Source organism: Cyanistes caeruleus, chromosome 4 (genome assembly GCF_971803275.1).
Source record: "Cyanistes caeruleus chromosome 4, bCyaCae1.hap1.1, whole genome shotgun sequence".
Lineage (NCBI taxonomy): Eukaryota > Metazoa > Chordata > Aves > Passeriformes > Paridae > Cyanistes > Cyanistes caeruleus.
In genome coordinates, this window is record NC_141704.1 from 34,264,228 (window position 1) to 34,285,018 (window position 20,791).

At 36.7% G+C, this 20,791-nt stretch overlaps 1 protein-coding gene across 7 annotated transcripts in view; it reads right to left on the reverse strand.

The window, feature by feature from the left end:
- Positions 1 to 1,048: 1,048 nt before the first annotated feature.
- IFT56 (intraflagellar transport 56) overlaps positions 1,049 to 20,791 on the reverse strand; it is a 45,768-nt gene continuing 26,025 nt past the window's right edge. For 4 of the 7 annotated variants that reach the window (XM_086887628.1, XM_086887629.1, XM_086887633.1 and 1 more), the window contains 6 exons: positions 14,195 to 14,283; positions 10,279 to 10,362; positions 8,056 to 8,125; positions 6,237 to 6,343; positions 3,955 to 4,088; positions 1,049 to 2,566 (listed from right to left, as the gene is read on the reverse strand). In XM_086887628.1, the coding sequence (XP_086743754.1) occupies positions 2,455 to 2,566; positions 3,955 to 4,088; positions 6,237 to 6,343; positions 8,056 to 8,125; positions 10,279 to 10,362; positions 14,195 to 14,283 (596 nt within the window). In that variant the 3' untranslated portion in view covers positions 1,049 to 2,454. The remainder of the gene's footprint in view (positions 2,567 to 3,954; positions 4,089 to 6,236; positions 6,344 to 8,055; positions 8,126 to 10,278; positions 10,363 to 14,194; positions 14,284 to 20,791) is intronic. The other 3 variants (XM_086887630.1, XM_086887631.1, XM_086887627.1) reach the window with 1 other exon arrangement.

A 20,791-nucleotide genomic window follows, 5' to 3' on the forward strand; every position in this document is an offset into this window, starting at 1 on the left:
TCTCAGATTAAACAATGGAACACACATTCTGGATGTATTTCTAAGGTAAAATAAACATCAGTATTTCAGTACTTTTCTTGTTCTGCATTTTAATAATACCTACATATCTCTTCTATTACCAAGACCCTAAGACATTATGTAAAATACCTTATTTCATCACTGCTGAAGGCAAAGCCCTGCAGTCCCCTTGTTATATCTTAAATGATAAAAGCTTTATTACCACTCAATAAAATGCACTGTGCTAAACCCCATGTTATTTAGCATATCAAATATGACATTATGGCTACAGTAAATAAAGGTGAGGTTTTAAAAAAAAACTTCTTCCCTGATTACAGACGAGAGAATTTAAAATTCCCCAAGCCCTTATGCTGCAAAGTCATCACACTTACTTCAGAAGGTTCAACCAACATGTAAAATGGTTTGTAATGGATTTGGATGCTCTTCAGCTCTCCTGCAGGTTAAGCTTCAATAAAGGCAGTAATTAGATGCATTTAACATCTGCTACAAAGCGACCAACATGATTTTTTGAAGCTTTGTACCAAGATTCATAATTGTATTCCCAATCTGTTTCCAATTTAATTAAACTGAGATGGAAATGAAAAATGCTGTTCACGAGTGAAGTGTTTTGTAACTGCTTTCAGTGAAAATACTGCTTCTTTCACACCTCTTTTGAATGAGTGTAACACTGCCCCTGCTGAAAGGCTTATTGTTGCTAGTGTGATGGATCAGTTTCTAGATTTAAGTGCAAGTAACCACAACTATCAATGTACTTCTAAACACCTGAACAATAATACCCACATTTTTTGCTTAAAGCAGTAAAACCAGACACATGATATAGCAGAAGGGTGTGAATGTTCCACATACACACAGTTGCCTTAGTTTCAGCAAACTACCATAAGATCAGGACCAAGGCCATTGGCTTGCCTTTAACTGACTGATGAACATGCACTTAACAACCAGCCACAAACCTGCCCTCTTCCATAGCAAAATGAAAATACTATCTCAACTTCTGCAGTATGAAGCAACACAGACCAATCAGACATTCAACTGTAGATTCAAATAAGAGCTTTAATCAATGCACAGACAGTAGAGAATATGGTATTCTGAATCCCCCTCAAAAGATAAAAAAAATACTTCTTAAGTATTTCACAAATTTATAAAATGTAAAGCTTCCTTTTACAAATAATATACAAATTTTTTTACTACCAAATGTATAACACATTTTTATGTTACAACTGTTGCCTTCTCTCAGAATTATGTATTCCCTGAACTGTTCTCCTTAAAAAAACAGGAGACTATAATAAATCCAGAAGTATAATGAATATATTGCTCATGATGGTGGTAAATGCTGAAGAAAAGAAATCAGAAGATCTTTTTATCTATCAGATCACTAAAGTTCTCATGTGAACTATATTAACATGAATAAATGTTTTGAGTGTTAAATTTTAAAGTGAGATTGAACAGTCAAATAAGTCTCCATGCTCTGAAAAAGGTAAGAGATCCTTACAGAGAAAAAACCTCCAAATTAGGGTATTGGTAATTGAAATTAATCCAGAAAATTATACTCCTCAGAATATGGTTTGTATTTTACCCCAGACAGGTAATCTATAAAAGTCCTAAAGAAGAGAGACTTTTCACAAGGGCATGTAGTGACAGGACAAGGGCAAATGGTTTCAAACTGAGATTACATTTAGCTTAGATATTAGCTTAGAAGAAATTCTTTACTATGAGGGTGGTGAGGCACTGGAACAAGCTATCCAGAGCGGTTGTGGATGGCCCATCCCTTGAACTATTTAAAGCCAGGTTGGATAAAGCTCTGAGGCACCTGAACAGCTCTGAGTGAAAGCTGTACCTGCCCATGGCAGGTTAGAACTAGATGATTTTTAATGTCCCTTCCAATCCAAGCCATTTTATGATTATATGATTCTATGTTAAGCCTTTTGTATTATCCAATACCCTAGTAATGCCTAGTGGTATCACTGTCACGATCTCCATTTGCTACATTCCATCACTTGCTGAAGGTTTGTCTGAATCATGTAACAAATTATTCTTTTCCAGAGGCCAGAAGGCTTGCTGGGAAAAAAAACCCCACCATGCAGTTCAGTAACTCTTGTGGAGGAATTAGGGGAACATTTGAGGTGCATTTTGATTTGTGGACAGTTGAAACTACTATTGAAAAAAATGAAACTTTTTTCAAAGAATGGAGTGGTGCAACAGAAAAAGTACCAATAAAGTTTTAATTAAAAGAAAAAAAAAAAAACAAAACCCCAAAAAACCAACATACTGTATGTTTTGAATCTCACTGCAGGACACTCCTCCTCAGCTATGTCAACCTGCTTGAATGCCTAAAGTCCTGCAAGGAAGGAGATGCCCAGAATGCACAGGAGAACAAGACCCTTGTCTTGCAGCCAGACATACAGTAGCAACTGACCTAGTTCATTTTGTGACACTGACTCAAACAGGGACTCTGTTCTCCTTGGCCCACTTTTTCATGATGCGAACAATGTATTCCACTTGAGAATTACCAGTGCTCTTCAGAAGGTGCAGTACTTCCCGCAGAGTTTCTCTGCAAAGGTGAAAAGCAAAGATTTAAGTGAGGGTTAGACCCAGCTGATACAACAAACTGCTTACATCAAACTATTTCACAAAACATGGGTCCTCTGAGGTGAGAGGTCCATTCATCTGCACTGCTGGAATAGGTTAAAATGCCCTCTAGATGTGATCCCATAGACAAAAAAAGCAACCAATGGAAAAGTCTTGTATACAATTGTAAAGAAATTATAAGTTAAAGAAAAAAAAATCACCAAAATGTAATTAATTTAGTGTGTGCATATGTGTGTATTTGTATACATACCCTCACTCTTGTGAAATTGTCCCCCATAACAAACCGAAGTTTGAAAAAAAAAATCTTTAGTGTTATTTGCTACTCTTCAGTATGGCAACATCAAGCTTTACTTTGCCAAAGCACTTCACACATAACACAATACATACAAACACAAATAACATGGAAATCAACATTCCTAATAGAATAAACCTATTATTATTAAACCTATATAAATCCTGTTGCAGTTTGCCAGTTGGTTTAAAGTAGGAACTTAAGTGCATATTTTGAGAAACAGCCAAGCTTTGTGTATTTCACCGCATCTGCTGCAGTGATTGGAAGATGAAAAGGACACTTGAAAGGTACAGTAGTTAATGAGATTATTCCAGCAGAAAAGTGAAAAGAAGGAAGGTGTAGAAGCCAAGATACACACCTACCAGTCATGTAGGACACAGCAACTTTGGCCAGAGGACAGTGGCCATCTGGCATCACAGCAGAATATTCTCAAGGGAGCAGCTCTTAAATACAGTTTCAGTACTCTCTCTCATTCCCCCATCCAGTGAAATGGGACAAAACTGAAATCGTCAGTAACACAGATGACTTCCTTTAAGCTTTCATCAATAAGTATATTTATGTGACATGGTCAATGTACCTTCAGAAGGCAAATTTTAATGAAAACACAGTCTCATCTACTCTTTGTTTAGAGAAATCATGTCCTTCCGACAATGTTGAGTAAATGTTTCCTTAGTTCTTAAAATGTCATGTGATAGTTTTCCATTCTTACACCATCAACATGAAATTATGCTGTTCTCCCCCAGTTCATGAACATACTACTACACTTATAACCTAGCTTTTCCTTGTGATGATGATGACAGTATTCTGGTATTTTATAGTCCACAGCAATTGCTCATAAATTATTCTCTACCATATATTCTATAACTGTTGGTGTGCAGGAGACACTTCAAGTTGAAGACTGCATATGGAGCCTCTGGACAGAGTGTCTCTACTCTGAAAGGTCAATAAAGATTGGAAGATGATATGTAGTTCTAAAGCTGAGATTATGATTCTGGCGTACAGCTAGCTGAAAACAAGAAAAAAGCAAAATTAATTCAGCTACAACACAGAATACTCACTTTGCTTCTCGGCCAGCTATGATCATCTGAAATACACCCACACAAGCACCTCTCTTGCCTTCCCAGTACTCAGGATTATTGTCCAGTCTCTCCAGAACATCAAAGGCTTTGGCTGAATAGTAAAATTGACGCATCTGCACAGAAAGTGAAACATTATTCCTGACCACCTTTCAGAAGGGGATTGAGAACACTGAGCTCAGTTTTCTGAAATGAGCAGTAAGTTGTAGAAGCAACATGCATTTTCCTGTTTTTCTGCAGGCCGCAAGTGACACAGAACAGGGACATTGCAGTTAGGAAAATGGGAAACAGGTGGTATTATAACATCTTTTTTTGAGGTGCCCTTATCTATTGTCGTACCAACTATACCAAAACCCTTGACAGAATATCAACCTCCAACTAATCTAGACATTTGAAAATGAAATCACATTTCCTCATGTAGACATGGCCACATATTATCTCCTGGGTTTACCTTAAACTTTTTTCTTTGCTGATACAATTACAAAAGAAAATTCAGTGACCCTATAATCCAAAATTTTTCTTAGCATAGGAAAATACAGTGTGTACCCTATCTTTTCTCCCTTAGGTTCTCTACTTGTAACTGGGAACCAGGAGCAAGTTGCTTGGCAACAGTCAATGCAAAAGGAGTGACCAGATTAACTGTGTCTTTTGAAGTCAGCATAGCGTATCTTGTGTGGGCTGTGTGAGTGTTCTCCACTTGGGCAAGCCTGAAGGGTGATGTTGTTTGTTGTTTGTGACTAGCATCTTCCCATGACAGATCACAGAAGGTAGACTGAACACAGCCCCCCATCCTTTGGTAGCTGGAAGGCTGCAGAGAAAAAAGTGCAGGCTGTGGGAGCTACATTTGGAAACCTTAGTCAGAGAAACACTGGTATTACAGGATGAGTAATAATTCTCTTCAAAAAAATGTTGATTTTAAACACTGGTGACTGGCAAACACTTAAATGTATGGGAATAAAGATAGTGAGTATGAACACTATCAGATGTGTCAGCTAAAAAGAAAAATTAGAATACTGATCTATCCAAATTAGTATCTGATCTAGTTCTATTAAGCAGATACAGATTTAATGTTCTCCTTTTATCTGACATAAATCTAGGAAATGCTTCACCCCAAGTCATTTGCTGTTCTTCATATGGACAAGACGGGCTATTGCATAAGAAGCATTGAGAAATTAGCATGAAATCCTGCATGCCAACTTCCTCACTGAACAATTTCTATCAGCACAGCAATGAGTAATCCAGCTGCACCAGCACTCAGAACACTGTTGACCTTGTTCCATCCATGCTCATTCTGTTTTCTGTTGAGCAAAGCCTAATGCAACTGCCTTCTTAAGTTACATCTCTCTGTCTGCGGACCTCCAATATAATGTGAAGTTTCAGAAACAACTGAAAAGTGCCACATAAAATCAAACAACATGGACCTTGCCATTTAGTTCAAGAGGTACAATGGCTGCTAGTGTAGAAAGACGAATTATAATACTTAAGTAACAATTTTGGAGCAGTCATTTATGGCCATACGTAGACATATAACTAGGCTGAAAAAATTAGTTCTATAAATGCAGCTTTTAAGAGCTCAAGATAAATACAAAATGTGGAGCTACTTCTCCTCTTCAGGACAAGAAGATTTTGAAAAGAATTCAGACAAAGCAATCAACAGATTTAAGTGAGACTTTAAATGATCTAGAGAGAGATTTTACATGAGGTCTGATTATCAACCTGCTTTCACAAATTGCATCTACAGGAAACACCAGAGGCATAGCCACTAGACTTTTAGGGTGAGATGGTAAATGAGTACTTGAAAGATGTACAAGAGATAATTTTCTCAGTTTTAGAATATTGCTTTTGAGATCACAAGGAGTCTCTCTCATTACAAGCTTTAAGGAAAACACAATACTGTCCCACCCACAAAAAAAAAAAAGAGGCAGCATGAGGCATCTTGCTGAATCTATGCTAGATTTTTTCCTTAAAGTTTTTTGTCATTTCTACCCATAATGAATCCCTAGTAGGAGAAGCAACTGTTATCATCATTGATAGCTCAAGCATGCAGTAATTTACCAACAATTTAATCCATGGGTTCTCCATCAAGACTGCCTGTAGGTTAAAATACTGACTAATCCTTGCCAACTCATTCACATTGTTAGACATCCTGCCATTACAGAAGAAAGTTCACTAGTGATGACAATGATAAAAAGTATCTAAAAATGTCTTTTAGTACAGTCACTGAATTAGCATGTCATACACCCAGCTCTAAAGAGAAAACTCACTTTGTAACAATCATTTGCAATAAGCTGCAACAGGTTAAAGGAGTCCCCTGAGGTTTCCATCTTCAGATAGAGCTTCCAGGCCAGCTGTGGCTTCTTATTCATAATATCTGCAATAACAAGAAAAAGCTGGAATTGTGAAAAGAATATGCTACGCACAATATTCAGTGGCAGGTGGAATGGATATTTCTGTGTTTCTTTGTTTAATGCAAGTTTTCCTTTCTTTTTCAAGCCTTCCTAGTGGCTCTGAGAGTACCTGGCTATTCACATAAGGATCACTCTTGTGCTTTTTCAAAAGAAGGACTGTTTAGCTTGTTATATCTGTATCCACTGTGTCTATAATTATATTGCAGGTCGAATGGGTAGTAATCAACAATAAACATGTAACAATCACAAAAAAAATCACAGAATTTATAGACTCTTCTCACTTAGGAGGCAGCAAGACATCAAATCTCTCATCAGCTTCAGATACCATATACAGTGGTAAATAGCCAGTTCTCAATTTCCAACACCGATCTATCTAGAGCAATGAAGTTCTGTGCTAATTCAATGTTTGTTGACCTTCTATTCAAGAAGAATTTGGTATAAATAGTACTATAACACTAAACAAAAAATTACATTCTGTCTTGCATTCCCTGGTACTTTTTGCCCCTTGGAAATATTTCAGCACTGAATTGCTTACTACTCAATCTGTAATTGTACTCTGACATTAATGTATTGTAAAGTGATTGGTTAGTTATTTACATATTTGACACAAAAAGATAACTATATTCATTATTCCCATAAAAAATTCAAATAAAGCATTCACATATAAAACACTCAAATACAATGAGGAACTGCAGCTCAATTAAAAAGGAAATAAACTGGCATATCCTAAAACAGAATCATAGATAGGCATCCCTATGTGTGATCTGCCTGTCTGGAAAGATCATGTTAGGAGATGTTTACTACATCTGCAGTATAGCATAACAACCCAAAGCATACATATTTACATTCCAGGTATAACTGCTGAAAATGGTTTGATAAGAAAACATTTTTGTATTGAGGCACTGTAAGAAAAATGAATTAGCCTAGGGAGTCTCAGACTCGAGTCCTTAGAAAAGCCCACTTCTAGACTATTTTGTATGTGGCACTGCAGCTGTCTCTGTACTGGGGTGTACCCTGCAATGTTTTAAAAACTGGTTCAGAAAAAGTAAATAAGGTTTGCTATAGAATATTAAACACAGCAAAAGTTTCCTGGATTCAAAGAAATTCAAGTAAAGAACACTTCTAAGAGTTTTTGGAAGAAAAACACATGCTGGAGATTATAAAGGATATCCCTCAGCCACAGGAGTTTGGACAACATGTAGAGTAACATGGTAGGAAGAAAAATACCATGTATGCTTGCCTGATTCCTTTCTTCCCTAGACATCTGACATTGGCTAACCTTGAAGGCAGACAGACCCTTGAGCCTGACCCAGTATGAATGCTTCTATTTTGTGTTTTACTCTGAACATTCTAGAGCTATATCTCAGTCTTTTAAGACAGAAAGTCTTCACTCAAGCAATTGAGTAGACAATTGAGAAGAAAAAGGGTCACTGGTCAGGACGAAGCTGCACTGACAGTACTGTAACAGCATTGCACTGAAGCAGTAATTGCTTATAAAAGCCAGATGTATGAAAGGTGCAATAACCACCCACACTATAACTAGTGCAATCAGCTTTTCACTTTCATAGTCCTGAATCCACCTACAACATTAAATTCAATTAGGAAAGTGGATTGCCAAGACTGACGCAATAGAGGAGGATCTGTATTCTGCAATGTTGAGAGTAAAGTGACTCACAGCAACGAGCCAGCCAGCTAAGGTAAACAAAATCACTTTTTATCTTCTCACTCTGGATCAAAAGGAACACCTGCAGGAAGAAGGAAAATAGAAGATTATACACTCATGTACTTTTAAACAAACAGAAGGCAAACCTTCCTCATTTCAACACACAGATAAGGTTTAAGTCACACAAAGAACTGCTCGTGAGAAGGGTTTGGGTATGCAATTGCAGTGTAGGGGGCATCCCTCTGTGTGGAGTAGGTGGAGGATTCACACAGTGCCCTGTTTGACAAGGGACTTGTGCAGCTTCAGAACACCAAGCTGTGCAGAGGGTGCGGCCTGCCCTGAACAAGCGCCAGTGGGCGGCCATGCAACACAAACAGCACAAAGGAACACTGGGTCTGTGGGAAAAGCTATTTGGAATGTGTTTATTTAGAAAGCAATGCAAGAAATTATATTAGCATCTTCTTGAAATACTCGAAGTTTCATATATAGATGAGACTTTCCTTCCATACATGTCAGAGATCATTCCAGGTCTGCAATAAGCCATTTCTAACCATTTCAGTTTCAGTAAGGTTCTCAGGCAAAGCATTCATCTTTTGGACCTTACTTTTCAAATACAGGTTTGTTACAGTCTACATAAAAAGGGATGTATGGGGGAAGTTATACATTTTAAAATGTATAACTTGGATTTGTTCCAAAAAAAAAAAAAAAAAAAGCTATTTATACCTCTCTCAAGTATATTTGTAACTAAACTGGATGCTACTTGCAAAAATCAATACCTTTATAGGAATAGATGTATGTACTGGAACAGTGACTTACACAAATTACTGACATTTGTATTGCTTAAATATTGCTGATTCCCTAATTTAGTGGGGGAGGAGTAGTAATAGGGAAGAAATAAAAAGAAAGCAGCATTATCACTATAAGTAGCACTTTATCATATGTTTTATTTTATGTCCAGGGACGTATGCTTTTAAATAACTTAGTAAGTGCTATATGTAGATGTTTTATGTGTTTATGAGACACTGGGGAAGGCTGATCTTTATGTGGAACTGTTATCACGACCCAAGATCAGACATGAGGCCAGATGAATCAATGTAATAATATAATTCTGGTATTTAAATGTATCACCTATACAACATAAGTTTCTATAGAACTGCTTCTAAAAAATGTAAGAGGAAAAATGTAGATCAATAGGAGTTTAGAACTTTGTGCTTCTTTGTTGCCTAGTTGCTGCTAAAACTTACAGCATTAGCATTTTTATGGAGTTTCAGAAATCAAGATAGCCTGCTAGCATAGTTTTGAAAGATTTTCATGAGGCTAATTGAAAGCTTCTTGAATTGAAATATATATCCATTTTCCTTGCAGTTTTGTATATTTTTCTTAAGGAGAGATGCAATTTTGGGTCACAGAAATTAAGGGGTGAGGGTGCTGGATGGGAGAGTAGGGATTGAGGGGATAGACAAGTTGCAAAGCCAGGGGGGCTCTGTTATTGACAAACCTGGATAGTTAAAAAGTTAGAAAAACAAAACAAAACATAAACCCCAAACCAACTAAACCTATATGATTCACTTTAGACTATGTGGTGTGGGATTTTTTTTGTGGCTTGTCTTCTTTTCTGGTCTTGTGGCAAATGTTGCTTCCACCTTCATAATAGCTATTTGCTTTTGCATATTTCAGTTGTAATTAAGTTTCTGCTGCACACAGACATAAAAAAGTACTGGGTGTAGAAGTTAATCTCTTCCAGCTGCATCTGAATGCTGCTGAATAAGATAGTGAGCACTTCCTCTTTTCCTCCCACATATCCCAGAGGATGATTTTTTTTTAAAAAACACAAATTTCTAGGGACACCTAGAAGCTCTTAACTATTCAGTGTCTTAAACTTAGCATGCCCTACTCAGTCTGAACAAAAAGAGTGCCTGGGATCCCAGACAAAGCGTGGAAAATCTGATTAAGAGGCCATTCTTTGATCAATTAGAGGTAGCTGCAAGCACTCTTGTGATGCACCACAAGCAGCATGACTCTCTGTATACCTCACATTACAAGATTAGCAAGATAATCTTTTCTGAATAGCTCTCACTGAGAGTTTCAGTTCCCCTAAGAAGGGGAAGAAGATGTTCCACAGAAGGTGCTTATTTTCAACCAACACAAAGATCTGGCTGAAGAAAAGGAAGGAAAGAGGGGAAAATATGGGGAAAATGTTTCCATTGCTATTTTTCTAAGAAAATAAATACATACCTCTTCAGCTTCACTAAAATTTCCCATTGCAGCTTTGGCTTGGGCATAGTTGAAGTTAAAAGTATCATTATTGTAGAAGTAACTCTGAAAAATATTGACAAACCCCAAATAAATACAACAGAAAAACCTCCTCCCATGATAAAACAACATTAAAAATACATCCCCCTCACCCCAATCTGAGACAGACCATATAAAGAAGACAATGGGAAGGAAAAAGAAAATCCCACATTAGGAACATACGGTATTTATAAACAGTGGGCAGAAAAATTATGGACTAGCTTTTCCATCCTACATTTGTGACTACAAACACTGCTGAAACATTCCACAGTATTAACTCTGAGAGATCTGGAAAATGTTCCAAGCTCAAAATTGCAGTGGCAGCTTTTGTGGTTATAATTTTCACTTGGAGCATGTGAAGACATGTTGTGCTGCCATGGTCTCTTTCACTTCCCAAGCATATTTCACTACTAGGGTGGGTAAATAGGCAGTTGACTTCCTTGAGTCTTAAAGGCATCTTAAAGGCAATGAACAGTTTGTTTTTCCAAGACTTGTCAAGGTTTGTTAAGAGATCCTGTGCATCTGGTTATGTGATGGATGCTAATTTGACAAAATGGATCTCATGATGGAGGTGGAGCCACAGTACTGGGCTATATCAGGCAGCACACCAGGTAATAGGACTTCTTTAAGCAAGCCTTGCCTACAAGTGCCCTCTCTAGTTGAAGTGCAACACTGAGTTTTTCTCTCCCATAACCCTAGATATGACACATCTGGTTTAGGACGCATCAGACTGAACTAGCTTTATCTTTACTGAAAAGCTACATGCGTCAGAGAAGGAAATGTAACTCAAGGTACAGGTTAGGCTTATATATGGGGTTGACCTGATCCAGTCAGACTGAAGTATAACTCAAATGACCAAAAGTCAGCTGTGCTCTACATTCAGCACTGTTCTACACTGCTGGACCAGTAGAGCTGGCAGCAATACCAGATGGAGGCATGAATGTGATTGAGGATCCCTGCCCAGCAGCAGCAGTGCTTAGGAGACAGCAATAGAAAATAGATGGTTTATCCAATATAGTTACTGCAAGAAAGCCTCCCTGTGTGCATAACAGCAAGGTGTAGGGAAGAAGAAATGTTTTTCCTTATACAACATTTATAGAGGAAACAGAACTTGTGTAGGAAGATCAAACTTTTGGTTTTTTTCCCTCTTTAGAGTGAGGAGGAGGTAAAAAGCTAAACGAAGCAAGGCACAAATCCTTTTCTCAGTATTATCTTCTTTCATGATGTAGGGACACTGAAGAACCTCTTCCTCTCACTGTCATAGGCAGCCTACAAATGGTACTGATTTAGTCCAGCTGCATACATCAAACTAGTGCCTTGAAAGGAAAGGTGAAGGATGGCCACTATTTGCCAAATGTCCAGGTTTCACCCAGTCTATGGTAGCATGCACAAGCCAGCAAATACAGAAAGCTGTGTGACAGCATGAGGATGAACCAATTGGGCTGAACCTTAAGCTCAGTTTGTGAAAACATTTCAGTGCCCTTACACTGAACTAATGGGTTTCACCATATAGGGATTAGGATACTTTACTGCATTCTTTCTCAATAGTAGTTTCATGTGAATCAGCACAAGTCCCAGGTTAAGCAAAGTTGGTGAGCCAGATGCTAGTTTTACTGCGTGAATGCTTTCTTTTGTTCAAGCAGACCCCATTGTATCTTTTAATTAAAATGGAGAAGAAAGTCCATTTTGAGGTTGGTCAACAACCAAACTCAAAAAATGTGCCATCCTGTCCTGGTCATATAAGTGTTAGAGATCAGACCTACTTCAAAACCAAAACCAGGAGAAATGAACGAGTGCTGCTGATGAAAGAACACATTCACAACAGCTCTTCACAGCAGCTAGTTTCTTTCTTTCTTTTTCTTTTTTAAATGACATTATATGTACTGGATGTTTACTCTCTTGTGGTATTTTTAGAGGTCTTCAATGTTTTCATAAAACCAACCGTCCTCTGTGTGATGTCCATTTCAATGAGATGCTCAGATATCCAGCTTAAAAATGAAGAATTCCCATTGTGGCCACAACTCAGTGGAGCCTGAATCAGGTTGTTTTTTACTCAGTTAATCCCTGACAGTGTTATAATGTCACCCTCGGGGCAGCTGGCAATACATTTATAGTAAAGTGTCCTCTGAGACTTTCTTATGCCTAAAGCAGTTTTAATTGATCATGGATGAAAGTGGTGCTTCCCGAGAGAATACCAAGCAAACAATCTTCATAGAGGGCAGCCCCATTTTAAGAGCTGCAGAGATTCTACGGAAGTTTATTCCTGTGAATCAAAAACCAAAGGTAAATCCATGTACATCTTGCCTGTAACATGGTACAGAAAGAATAATTTTTGCATCCCTGTGACCTACAGTGAAGGGAAATGACTTAAGTAAATCTGAGCATGGATAGTCTCAGCTGAAAAATTATGAGAATGATCAATTACTTCAAAAGGAACAAGCAATAAAAGTTGTAGTAGGCAGTAAATTTTTGTCCCATGTACCTTGGAGGTGGTTTGTAATGACATTTAACTTTGACCTTTTTGGGTTAGACCTAGTGGTTTAAGAACCTTTTCAAAGAAATGGAAAGAGCTAAGCGTATCTGTGGAGTATTTAATTGCACTATAAATGTAAGAAATATACAGAATGAATTCTCTGGAAATTACCATCTATACCCATTGGCAAAAAATGAGACCAGATGACCAGTTCTAACTAGAAATCCAACTTTTAGACGGCTCAAGTAAGGCAAAGCAATTCTTACTGTTAATTCCCCTTTCTTCAATTACACACATACTCCAGTTTGGAGTGGTGGTGGTGTATCTCTTCATTCCACTACACTGGAGCCATTCCAGTGTCTAAAGCCACTGGGGTTTCTTCAAAGGTCTCCTTCCAAAGTTTTAAAACATTACACCTTCACCATTTTTCACTCAGCAGCTACTTTTGGGCACCATTACAACCACAGGTTTTTCTTCAGATCTCATACTCCTTATAACACTGTAGTTATACTCATCTTGTGTATCTCCCAATTCTTTTAATAATTTAAGATTCTCATTCCTCTTCCTACCAAGCAGAGTTATTTCAACTCTACTTTCAAACCAGTGAAACAAGACTGCAGTAATTTAATCCATAATCACACTCCAGACTCCCTCTTTCCTCACGTCTGCCTTTAACTGTGTATCTATAAGTTATACCCATTCTATCCACTGATCTGATAATGCTGCATGATGTTGACTTCAAGATTCTCTTATTTTGAAAAATGAAACATTGTCTGCAGGATACTCAGATAACTTCTGCAAAAATAACATTCCTAATTTACTGCTTTGGTAATTCTGCCCTATTTTAGTCCTTCAGTGACTGTTTTCTCTGTAAAATGTAAATGTTATTCCTTTTAGAGTCCTTCATGTCCTATCTTCCTTACACACTCTTGTTTACTAAAATGTTGTCCTCATTAACCACTTATTACCATTATTAACCAGTGACAATAATCTCCATCACTCACTTGATAAGTCTTAAGAAAACATTTGGGTTTTTTTCCTCCATGCTGCCCACCCCATAAATATACACTTTTTAAAAAATTTGCTTCCTTTAATTATGTTTCTTATCTTCTGTGATGCCACCAGAAAGACTGATAATGGTTATATTAAAAGTGTGATGAGTCCATCATGCCCACCATGCTGCATGGTACTACTTTCTAAATTGCTTCTTTACATTTTAATCCATTTACTGTACTGACCACTTAGGTTCCACTATCACTCCTGTATTTTATTTTTACTGCTTTGTTTTTGTATCTTTTTATGTTTCCATTGTGTCTCACATAGTACAGTCTAAAAGTAGTGATTCCACACATTACAGAACTATCAATACTAAATAATAATACTAACCTTGATTGAGTTGAGGTAAATTAGGACATTAGGAAATTGTCTAAGAAGAAAGAAGCAGGAGGACATGCACTGTCTCCCTGGAATGGTATCTAAAATTCAAAAGAGAAATGCAAGATTTGTAGAATTTAAAAACACATGATTATGGAAATCACTGCCAAGACTACTGGCACCTATGAAAGCAGCTAGTTTCTAAAAATAGTGTAGCTTGCCTTTTCAGGCAAAGGACCATACTAGAGGTTAGGAAAAAAAAATTAGTTAATCTTGTCAGTTCTCTCTACAGCATCCAGTAACTTTTGCAAGACTTTGTTCAACAGCAAACTCTACAGAGACACATAACAATTTTACCTAAAAAGTCTTTTCCGTGACACAATTTTCATAGGATAATTTTACCATGAATTATTCTTACTCTTAGGAAATGACACTTTATACAAAGCCTGAGTTTGCTATTCTTACAGCATTAGCCTTCTTTCTTCAAAATTATCCTTTTATCCTGATTATCCTGGACAAAGCAACTCTACATATTTTAATTTTAGTTTGAGTAAGAGAGTAAACTTGATATACTGAAAATATTGTTATACAAAATAATTAATACAGGAAGAGGTAAAACACTCAGTGATATCAGAAAGTATGGAAATTAATGTCCATGCATTTGGAATTACCACATTGCTCACAAGAGGTGAAGCCATAAATAACTTAGACATATCAGTTCAAATGAGTGTCACTAAACTTTGCTGCTATACATGTCATCATAAACTTTGTACAACTATATGATGCTGTCACCTACTCTGACATTGCAAGCTGTGTTACTGAAAACTATCTCAAAGCTTTTTTAAAGATTCTGAAGTAAGCTTACTAGGAGTAATTTTTAGAGCCAGCTGGCAGACATGGATGAACTGAGGTAGCAGCTGAGAAGGCCTAAATGGAAGTGATACCAAACCACTACTATCCCGCTACATTAAGTGATCATAAGAGAGGATGGTGCTCTGTGCAGTTTGGAAAGGTAACAAGATAAGATCCGAAGGCTACCAATATCCCTGAGGTAATCTGCTCCTAGCTATTGGTTACCATCAATCCATCCACACCAAAAAATTAAAATACCTTTTCTGTATTGAGAAATTTCATGTAATAAAAGACCAATATTTTGACCACACAAAATTGAGCGTTCAACTGGAAAATTGTATATTCTCCTTTAAATATGGTAGGTAGTAATTATTCTTGGAAAGCACTATGTAAGATGTCAAAATACGTTTCAAAGGAAAGCAAAATACTCTTATTTCTTATCTTTTAGCACTAGGAGATACTGATCTTGGATGTCCTGTCATTTCCATACAGAGACAATCAATCCTTATCTATGTCTGAACCACACCATTCAGTTCTTCAGCTTCAGAAGATTATTTGGTTTTCATGAAGTCTTCACTTGGAAGCAGAAACTGGTCTGTATATTTATCTATCCTTTTTTACATGCAGGCATAGTTTTCATGACAAATATATGCCTTTATTGGACAATAATAGAGAGTTTTATAAAAAAGAGCCAAAAAACACTGATTAATGAGACTACAGATAACTCAAAAATGCCCCTTTCCTCTGAAATTTGATTTCTGAAGTTCATAAAATCACAATTTATTTTCAACAAAATTTAAAAAATGCAAAACATGCAAAGACGACTTGAAACTGAGGATGCATTTTTAGTAAAAAATGAATCACAGTAACAAAATACTAGAAACACAATATTCCCATAAATTATTGGAGTGTTTCTAAATGTTAGTTGTCCAAATTTTGGCAGAAAGTTTTATTATCCCAGCACACCATCCCCCATATATTTTACTGAAAGGTTCCTTTAAAAAAACCAAACAAGTGAAACATCTGTGTATCTCATACAACTCAGCAATGAATACTACCTAGTGACAGAAAACCTAGAACTTTCTATTGCACTCCATGTGGCTTATGCAGAAAGTGGAAAAATTTGTCATTTGAAAAAACTACTTACGTTGACCTAAGAGAACCTCAAAGACTGCATGAAGTTCAGAAATGTTTAATTCCTCTCACCCAACATCAAATATGCCTGAGTTGATCCTAAAAGAGGACCACTGAAAACAAATGGGGTGTTCTTTTTCATTTTGCTTGCAGTGGTTTTGGGTAGTTTGTAAGACTTACGCTAAGCACCAGAAACCCTGCATTTAATTCGAATGTTGATTTGTTTTCACTGATGTTCCTCGTGCTCCATTTTCTCCTTAAAAGAAATCTGTCTAATTTCCCACCCAGCTGAGACCCCAGGAGAAGAGAATGAGAGCTAACTATAAAAATCTACCTATATCCTCCTTTGTAATGTCTGTTCCATTTCATGTCATTAGGATTAAGAATTTTTATCAAGCTTAAAAAAACTCCAAGCTGCTCTTCAGGTGTTATTTATTGCTTCTAGAGCATGAATGTTGACTCCTACACTCTACGTGCTTCTTGGATGTTTTTTAGTTTTTGTTTTGTCTGTCCCCTGTTAAAGTGCACAACATCCAACATGAAATAAAATGTGTACATTTAATGGAAATGACTTGCACATTAACTCGCACATTTACTCCATGTTCCTTGAACCTCCAAGGTAGAGATCTAATTAAAAAAACTAAAGGGCTTAATTGATGACTACAAATGACTTTACAAATAAATAACACTGTGTTCTTCCTAAACTCCTGTTGCTGCTCTTCTTAATGCAGTCAATAGGATTTCTACAGTTAACAAAAGCAAGTCAGAAAAGATATTCCACATCTTCATTCTAACCCATTATTTTTTGATAACCCACACTGAAAGAAGAAGCCTTGTTCATTTTTGCAGTTTAACCCCAGCTGGCAACTAAGTACCTCTCAGCTGCTTGTTTACTCTACCCTCCTCCCCACTAAAAAAAAAATAATTAAAACTTGTGGGCTGAGATAAGAATGGTTTGATAATTGAAATAAAATATTATTAGTAATAATAATAGTGATAATAGTAGTGAAAAGGGGAGAAAGAGAGAGAGGAATAAAACTCAGGAGAAACAAATGATCAAATGATACAATTGCTTACTAGCTGATCCATGCCCAGCCCCCCCCCACCCAAACCACAGTAAGTCCCTCCCAGCCAACTCCCTCCAGTTCATGTACTGGGCATGGTGTTCCATGGCATGAAATTACCCTTCAGCTCATTCAGATCAGCTGTCCTGGCCATGCTCCCTCCCAGCTTCTTGTGCAGCTCCTCACTGGCAGAGCATGGGAAACTGTAAAGTCCTTGACTTTGCAACAACTAAAACATCACTGTGTTATCAACATTATTCTTATACTACATTCAAAATGCATCACTGTACCATTCTCTAAGAAGAAATTTAACTCTGTTCCAAGCAAAACTGTGACACAGGCCCAGCTGCAAGCAAAGACACAGCAAAATATTTCCTCACTCTGACAAACAACAACTTATTCCTGTATTATAAATCTGCAAAGCATCTAAGCAACTTGATAAAGACCTTGAAGATCCTTGGAAGGACTAGTTGGATGGGAAGTGCTGAAGCATGACGTACACGCTTGAACAGCATAGCCAGCTACTTAGGAAAAGCCCAAGTATACAAACAGCAAGAACTCTGCTCTCCATTCCAAATACAGGAAAACAAACAACCACAAGTAATCAACAGAGTGGCTAATATGCTAGGTTACCTAAGAACATAAAAACTATTATATTGAATCCAATGTTTGTCTAGTTCAGAGTTTGCTGGGTAAGAATATACAGCTATAGAAAGAAAATATTCTGATTTCACATATAATACATACTGTTGTACGCAATGGCACTTCTGCTGAAGTTTATCCCAGCTCTCAACTATGTGCACTAAGGACTTCTTAATCACTGCTGAAAATTTTGGGTTAAACAGCCAATGGACATTTAATCTGCAACATTTTTTATACATTCTGGTTCTCACAAGTTTTCCTATCAAATAAGTTGTGTTATGTAAAAAAGTAATTAATGCTGTTTAATTGTCATGAGTGATAATTTGTCAATGCTCTTTGATTTTTGTATTGTACAGTAAATAATCCTTTTCTATTCCTCCTTTTCTTGTCGTTTATGATGGACATCATCAAACTCAGTCATCATTTTTCAACCCATGTATTCTGCTTTATTTAATCTCTCCTTTTCTCCTACTTCAAGAATCTATCCCCTTTCTTTGATGATCCTTGCTGTATTTATTGTATCCTTTCTTGATATACCATTTTTTTAAAGAAATGTAAGAACCAGAACTCTATACAGTATTCCAGGAAAAGAATCACATCTGTATACAATGACACAGTAATTATTTTTTTCTCTTTCCTCATCAATTCTTAAGATCCTCTTCAACTTTTCCAATAATTTTGCTAAATTTAATTTACATATTATTACCCAGTCTTATATAGTCTTTCACATCTTTCATCATTATGGAAGCTTTTATTTGTACTACTATGGGTAATTTTGTGCCATTGGCAAACCTAGTCATGTCATTATTTGTCTCCTATAGCTCATTAATTATGAATACAATCCCTTTCTTTAGAGAAACAAAAGGTTCTTTCAAGTGTTCAAATCAGGTGCATTTTATCCTTTTCACTGCTATTTCTCCTAGAAATATTTCTCCTAGAAATTTTCTCCTAGAAATTAGAAAGGTTATTATGTAGCTTCTCTTCTTAGGATTAGTACTGTGGACATTTTTTGAGGTATTTGCTAACATGCGGATTTTGAATTTGATTATGCTCAGATGACTGTAATAGAATTGTAATTTCATAATAAAATTTTAACTCAGGTGCTATTCAAATCAATATTGGTCCAGAGTTACCTGTTCACTTGTGTTTTCTCTAAGAAAGATAGAAACAGAAAGTTCATGCTGTATATTATGCCATGTAATTGCATTTATTAGGTCAATATGGGCAGGACAGAAGTCTCCAACTATTATCTATCTTTCTATATAAAATCTGTAACCTGTTTAATATGCCACTCACAGTTCCTATCTAGGCTGGCTGGTGAATAATTTGGCTTCAATAGGATGAGTTGCCTATCTAAACATATAATTGAAACCAATATAATTTTACTAATTGATAAAGAAAATATATTTATTTTGAGGGTTTTCAAAATATTTAGAACCATTTTTCCACTGGCATCATCTATTTATCTATATTTATGTACCTTTACTTACATACAATCTATGTTTATTTAATGTACAATCCCTATTGTACATTAAATAGAAACAATATCCTACATGTTACCTTCCTCCTATCACATAAAAAAATTATCGTTTTTAGCTTCTCTTCCAAAATCAGGCATTCCACTTCATCCAACATTTAAAAAAAACATCTAATATTTGTATAAAACACATACTTGGGCTTCATTTGTTTGTTTTTTTTGTTATATCCTACCTAAATATAACTGTTTGCCTCTTCTATTTCCTATCTACAGTATGTTGACCTCCATCTGTTCTTCATGTGAGGTTAAACAAAACCCCTCACACTATTTTACCTTTAAAGGAATTACCCTGAACTGCGTGCTCTCCTCTATGGCACTTTCCTCCCACAAACTTTGAAGAAGATGACAAAGCAGTTCTTACATGGAAATACCAAAGGGTAAGACGCTTGCAGTACTGATGTTTCCTTTTACCTCTGATTGGAACCAATTCTTCCCATAGGCTCATTTTTCTCAGGTAATCCACTTTCCTAATTGTATTACATTTCTGTTGCCATTCCCCCTGCCCCAGCCATTGAAAGGTTGAAGTCTCAGGCTATGTATCTTTATTTTGCATATGAGTTTAAAAATATTTCACAGTAAGTTTTGCTTCCTAACAATTTTAATTTTGGGCTATATCTTCACAAGAAATCTTATCCCTGAATATATTTTCCCTGACTATCTCTGTATTATTTTTATCCATGTGTGCCCTGGTCACTTGTCACATCTGCATGACTGCTATAGGCATTAAGACGTTCCCACTAACTGAGTTCTCCAGTGCTGTAGTTCCTATTCTTTCTTCCTGTTTTCTGGGATCCCAATTCTAAAGGGATTGCTTCAATGTGAAAGCAATGAGTTAGGGAAATCTCATCTATGGAACCACTTCCATCCTTCCAAATTCTCTGATAGTACCAATAGTATCAGGGCTGCAAAGGGAACAGAATAGAATGGCTCAACTGTATTTCTGAAAATTTCATGAGTGATACCACTCTGTCTCTGGAGCTCCTTCTCTTTAGTCACCATGGACACAGGAGATAGCATTCTGTGTCTGAAGACCATGAGCTGTCTGCCCATAAACACGCACAAGCTATCCCCCATAAAGAAACAATACTAAGTGACAATGCCTACAAAGGAAACTGGCAAGCCCCATTTAATTTGAATTCCCATGTTACAACTACTGACTTTTTTATTTGGGATTTTTTGCTTTGGCAAAGAGAAGAGAAGAACTTGGTTTGGTCTATTATTGAGTAGGTAAAACTAAATATTGAAAATATACTGATTTTGGGGCAAGGTGGTGGGTGGGTTGTAATGCCTTTTTTTTCCTCTCTTAGTCAAGCAAGAAATTAGTCCCAGAGCTTCCATTTCTCCCTGTAGCCAAAGTCCTCAGTTTCAGGGCATGCTCCA